Here is a 6,422-nt window from a genome sequence, read left to right as displayed (position 1 = left end):
ACCACCTTTACTCGATTGACCCATCTAGTTCTTGAAAGATGTCGTGGGATTTTTTTTGCCCTATTGCCAAGACTACGGGGGAAGGGCAGTGTCAGTGAAGTTCAAATCACAGCCATAAATTTTCGAGAAAACAGTAATCTCAAATCCGAGGCTGATCTGAAATCTAGCGTTTGATCACCTTGAGTTGTCACATCCTTCAAAATCTCAGATCACTCAGTGGACTAACATAATTTCTTACCTATATTTAGATCCCGCACATACAAACGTTCATATCGTATTCTAGTTATATCCAAATTGAACTTTAAAGATCCAAACCCGGGTACCCCCAAAAACGGACAGGTCCAAAACAAATAACATCAGAGCCGAGCGGCCCCTTTCTGCACCCACACAGGTCCGCCGTCTATCGCGAAGATCAACGGCCCACAACTGTCCCCTCGTCTATCCGTCGTCTTCTTCCTTCTTGGTTCGTCGGTCCTCCTCTGACCAAAGAGTAACCGAGTCGACTTGGTCAGCAGAGCTCTTCTTCCCATTCTCGTCTCCAAAACCGCGTCTTTGGACTCCCCCTTTCTATTCCACCTATCCCCTCTTCCATTCATCTCTCCTTCAAATCTCCCCATCTCTCTCCCCTCGCCAACATTTTTTCCCCACGCAACTACCAAAGAACAGAGAAGGGAAGGAAAATCCCACCCCCAACGAAAGATAGGAAGAAGGGAGGAGGAGATGACCGCTTCCGCCATTTCATGGCTCACCAGAATCCTCTCTTCCTGTTCTTTCTCGTCTTCCTTCTGTCTTTGACCTTCTTCTGCTTCCCGTCTTCCGCCTCACTCTCCACCGTCGCCGTCTCTCAGACCTCCAACGACACAATCGCCTGCGCCTTGATTCCCGGCGACGTCAACGCCATCAGCTGCTACAACTACCGCCAGAACCAAAGCTTCCACCTCCTCCCCAGCGTCGGTTTCCGCGCCGTCGCCGGCGGCGGCGGTTTCGTCTGCGCGCTCCGTATCTCCAATTCGGCCTTGATCTGCTGGGACCTGCGTAGTAGCCCTGCCAGGCCCAGGCGTGTCGCCCGCGGTCAGTTGGGGATTGCCGCTTTGCAAGTGGGCTGGAGGGGTCAAGTTTGCGCTCTCGATTCTGCTGAAAACCTCAGCTGCTGGCGGTGGAGCGGGGTCAATTTCACATCTCCACCGCCGCGGCTGTCCAGCATCGCCGTCGGGGACCAGTTCTTGTGCGGCCGGAGAAACGGTTCCAATGCGGTCGAGTGCTACGTCACAGGACTTGGAGGTGGCTGGCGCTCACGCGATCCTCCGATGCTGCTCGTGGCCGCCGGAATGCGGCATGCCTGCGGACTGGTGGCGAGTACAGGCAAGGTAGAGTGCTGGAGCCCGGTGAGCTCAGGAACTGTATATAGCGTGCCAGACCACACGGCTTACGAGTTCAACCAGCTCGCGCTCGGCGATAACTGGAGCTGCGCGCTCCGGGCAAGCAACAGAACTGTGGCCTGCTGGAGGGCCGACGGTTCCCGGCTGCTAACTCCTCTGGATCAGGTCGAGCTGCTTCATCTATCAGCAGAGGGCAGCGTGCTTTGCGGGGTCGTGTCCGGGAATTACTCGTTGATCTGCTGGAATGCTACGGAAGGGCGGCCCGGGCCTCAGACTTCTCTGGCATTAAGTTACGTCCTCCCCGGGCCATGCGTCTCCACGTGCCAGAGCCAGGTCCTGCCTGGTTCGGGCAACCTCTGTCCCGCCGGTTGGGTCATCTGCGCTCCAAATGATTTCCTACCAAATATCTCGACTTCGCCTCCACCGAGTATCCAGAGCCCACCTCCACCGAGTCCTCCTGCCCATCGTATATCTCGCCGGAATTTAGCGTTTGTAATAGTCGGGAGCGTCGGCACTGCCATTGGCGTGGCCTCTCTGGCGTGCTTCCTGGTTACGCGTTTCTGTGGGGGAATGACTTGCCGGGTCCATGATTCCGGGCCAATTGAGCAGATGCCGCCGGCGCCCGGGTCCCAGCCCAGCCAGGCGTCGCCACCAAAGTCCAGGCCTCCTCAGCTGGGCAGGCTGGTGAGCCTGGGAGTTGGGGCGAAGCTGGAGGAGTTCCCCCTGGAGATGCTGGTCAAGGTCACCAACAACTTCTGCGCCAGCAGCCGGACGGGAACCGGCAGCTTCGGTTCAGTCTACGAGGCCTACCTCCCGGACGGGCGGCACGTTGCCATCAAGCGCGCGGAGGCGCCGTCGCCGTCGTCGGTCTACGTCAGGCACTACCACCAGGACAACGAACACGCGTTCGAAGCCGAGCTCGCCTTCCTGTCACGGCTCAACCACAAGAACCTGGTCCAGCTGATCGGCTTCTGCGAGGAGGAGACGGCGGAGCTCGAGCGGGTGCTCGTCTACGAGTTCATGACCAATGGGTCCCTGCACGACCACCTGCACAAGAGGGACGACTCCCGGCTGCACGACTGGGTCTTCCGGATAAGGGTTGCGCTGGACGCGGCCAGGGGCATCGAGTACCTCCACACCTACGCCGTCCCGCCGATCATCCACCGGGACATCAAGTCGGCCAACATACTGCTGGACGCGACCTGGACGGCGAAGGTCGCGGACTTCGGGCTGTCGCTGATGGGGCCTGCCGACGAGTCCGGCCACCTCTCGCTCCGGGCGGCCGGCACGGTGGGTTACATGGACCCGGAGTACTACCGGCTCCAGCAATTGACCACGAAGAGCGACGTCTATAGCTTCGGCGTGGTGCTTCTCGAGCTGCTCACCGGGTACAAGGCGATACACAAGGTGCCAGACGGGTCGTCGCCGAGGAATGTGGTGGACTTCGCGGTGCCGTTCATCGTGTCGGATGAGATCCACCAGGTGCTGGACCGGAGGCTGTCGCCGCCGACGCCTTACGAGATCGAGGCCGTGACGTACGTGGGCTACTTGGCGGCCGACTGCGTGAGCCTGGAGGGAAAGGACCGGCCGTCGATGACGGAGGTGGTGAGCAGCCTGGAACGGGCGCTGGCCGCGTGCATGCGGACTCCCTCCGGGTCTAGAAGCCAGAGCTTTGACTGAGCCAAGCAAAGACACGGACAGAGCCGCGGAGCGCTGCTTCCTTTTTTGTATATTAAATCCTTTTGGCTTCTTTCTTTTCTCGTCTCCTTGGGTATTGATTCATTATTGCTCGTGTAAAAGGGTGAAGCAAACGAGAGCTGCACATACGAGTTCATTTTTTCTTTTGTTTGTTTTCAAAAGAGTTGCGAAACGTAAGAGCCAAGGTTTCCCGGTTGGGGATGTTTCAGAGATAACGCACTCGTTTCGATATCTAATTGGGATATAAATTGGCCATTCGCTCTCTTTTATATATATATATATATATATATATATATGAATGGTTTTGTTTAAATAATGGGGGTCAAACTAAAACTATGGTTGACATTCAGTTCATTCTATAAATAAATATGTGTTATTTAAGCTACAACGATCCAAATTTTTTATAAGCTTGACGGGGCGTTTGGATGATACGCTCCTCTAACTTGGTTTTATAAAAATTAGGTTTCATGACAACCAAGTTTTTAAATGAGTTTTAGGATTTTTTTTTTTTTAAAATTTGGGCCACACATGGTTTTTGAATAATCTAAATGGGATTAGGTTTCTAAATCTTTTTTACAAAAATAGGTTTTATCAAAACTGAGTTTCTTTCAGTTTTGATGGCACCCAAACACTCTAAAAACCTGGTTTCAAAGGTGTGTCACTCACACCCAACCCTGGCTTGGGTCAAGGCACTGTGGCCTACGCAACGGGCCTAAACTTATCAAGCTCAGCTTGATCTGACAATCTAATGGGCCAGGCTTGGGTATTATAGTCAACCCATCGACCGAAACAGTTTTTTTTTTTTTTGCATTTAAAAAATAATAAATACAATTAAAAATAGGCTTTTATTCGAGAAGCCTGCCCAGGCCAGCCATTGGCGGCCTGTTAAGCCTCAAATTTTTAATTTTTAAAATATTAAATATATTTGAAAGCAGGATTCTGTTCTGGTCTAGCCGAGACGGATTTTGGGCAAATGATCACCTGGTCTGTTCAATCGGATGCCCAGCTCTAGGGGTCAAGTTGGTAGGAGCTAAAAATCCCTTCCTATCCCTATTTCCAGTAATTAGTCTTTTTAAGAGTTTGAAAATGATGGGTTCTAGCTCTCTCCATAGAACCCAATTTAGATATTTAATTTGATTTTTTGTTTTCAATTTATGTAAATTATAATCTTTTCAGAAAGTTTCAATGTATGTTTGTTATAAACGTGAAATTCTTAAAACACGATCGATTTTGCAAGCAAAAGGCATGTTTGAGAAGCGCGTAAAAATGAGCACGCTGAAGACATTCAGCAAACACGATAGCGACACGGTAGCCTTTTTTGTGGGATCAGCAACCCACTGGTTCACATATACCAAGTCCACTACGTGATCATATGTGGCCAATAATAGTCAGTGCTATGGTCCGCTCCTGACCAATGTGTTCATCTCATGGATGGACCAATTCACGCTTGGGGAAGGAAATGAGTCCATTCTACCAGCATTTTGTGTCGCTCTCTAGCCAGAGGCGGAGTCAGGATTTATTTTTTCAACAATCTTACAACCACTAAATAAAATTTTTCAAAATTTTCAAGAGAAGTCAACCCTCATTTTTCGAAAACTAAAGTTTAAATTTTTAAAACATGAGGAGGGGTCAGGGCCCCCGCCTCCCATTTGCCCTGCGCTTGTCATTATCCATTCCATTTCAACATGTAATTGCTCATTCTAGATTCTAAATGGTTTCAACTCTAATTAATGCAAATTTTAAACTTTGAGTGTGGCAACAAAACCATTAGAACATGTATTTCTAAAACACATGATCCAAAGACATCATGTTTTTGTTCAAAAAAGCATGACATATGCAAGGGGGAGTTAGGAATTTTTAGTTTGAAAATTTTGACAAACAATATCATTTTTCAAAATTTTTATATACGATAAATATTTTTAAAAAAATTTATATGTAAAGTTTTAATTTTTGTTTTTAACAAGGAGGCCAGGCCCCTACCGTGCCGCGCCCCCTTGGCTCCGCCCCTGATACATGTACTAAGTACACATTGTTTTTAAATTTGATGCACATATGAATATAATAACACTATATTTCCTGAAACATAAATATTGTGTATCTAAAACATGTATTGTGGAAAGACATATTTTTACAAAACAATGTTCTTCTTAACAAACACTAGTTCTCTAAGATTGGGTCCAATTAACAAAATATATTGAAGGGTCGGCTCTAAGTAATTTGCTGCCCCCATGTCCCTGGCCGTTGGCTTAAGTTCCGCTTCTTACCAATGCCATTGTACCGGCCCTGACTTCACCCCATAGAAAACCAGATTCCTAACATAATTCTAGCATGATTCTGGGTGCAAGGGAGGAAACTCCACCACCCAGGTGAAAGGCCGAAGCCCCTGCTTATTCCCTGCACCCAGATGGTCTAAAGTTGTGCTTGGACCTAATGAACTTACAGTTACTCCCTTCAACTTGAAAGTAAATGCTAGTTAACAACATAAAATTATTTGATTTTGACATTGAAGTGATCAGGACTAATGAAAATTGCTATGTAGATTGTCTGCCCAGGAACATGAGACTGTAACTAGGAAGAAAGTACTATTTATATGAACAAATTAAACACAAAAAGCATATACTACTGGATACCAGTTATACTATAACTGCAGAAAGCAGTAACAACGGTAATCGTATTTATCGGAAACCTTATTTGGTTAAGAAAAATACGACTAGTTCAGAGCAAACGACTACTGGTAAAGATTAATCAAATCCGTTTATGGAAGTCACTATCCAAAAGTGATGAATTGCGATACAGATCGCAAAAACAACTGAACCATATATAAGAACCAATTAGCACATATACACACTACAAACTGAGTTGCAGTCACCATATCGAGCCTCTCAAAAAAATTAATCTCAATAACGCAACTTTTCACTTGTGCAGATAATCAGAATGGAATTATAAGAACATCAAACCCAGATAGCCCAGTTACAAACCCAAAGCAGAGAACTCCTGAAATGGAAAACCGAAACAAAAAATCTCCAGAAAGTCCCATAAATTATGATCTAGACACTAAAACTAGAAACAAAAATAGAAATCCAAGAACCACAGCCATTACAAGAAATAACCGAGTCAGAAATCATATTCAAACCAAGGTTCAAAGATACAAACCTAAACCAAAGATTCCAAAAACCTATTGTACAAATTAAACGGAGCCTGTTCACACCACCCCAAACCCAAACTTATCTGGAAACTATCCAGAAGGAGAAAACAACAAGCCAATCTATGATAATTAATAATTACCTAACAAACCTGAAAAAAGTTTGTGACTACCTAAACAAAAATCCTAGAGAAACAAATACC

The 6,422-nt window shown here is 47.2% G+C and overlaps 1 protein-coding gene across 1 annotated transcript; it reads left to right on the top strand.

Annotated features, from left to right (window-relative positions):
• Positions 1 to 584: 584 nt before the first annotated feature.
• On the top strand, positions 585 to 3,220 carry LOC116266527 (serine/threonine-protein kinase-like protein CCR4). Its single transcript, XM_031647758.2, has one exon. The coding sequence runs from the start codon at positions 741 to 743 to the stop codon at positions 3,057 to 3,059; it is 2,319 nt and encodes a 772-aa protein (XP_031503618.1). The 5' UTR covers positions 585 to 740; the 3' UTR covers positions 3,060 to 3,220.
• Positions 3,221 to 6,422: the final 3,202 nt, after the last annotated feature.

This window comes from Nymphaea colorata, chromosome 13 (genome assembly GCF_008831285.2).
Source record: "Nymphaea colorata isolate Beijing-Zhang1983 chromosome 13, ASM883128v2, whole genome shotgun sequence".
In the NCBI taxonomy this organism is placed as follows: Eukaryota; Viridiplantae; Streptophyta; class Magnoliopsida; order Nymphaeales; family Nymphaeaceae; genus Nymphaea; species Nymphaea colorata.
Note: the sequence above shows the minus strand (reverse complement) of the source record. Positions and strands in the feature narration are given on the sequence as shown.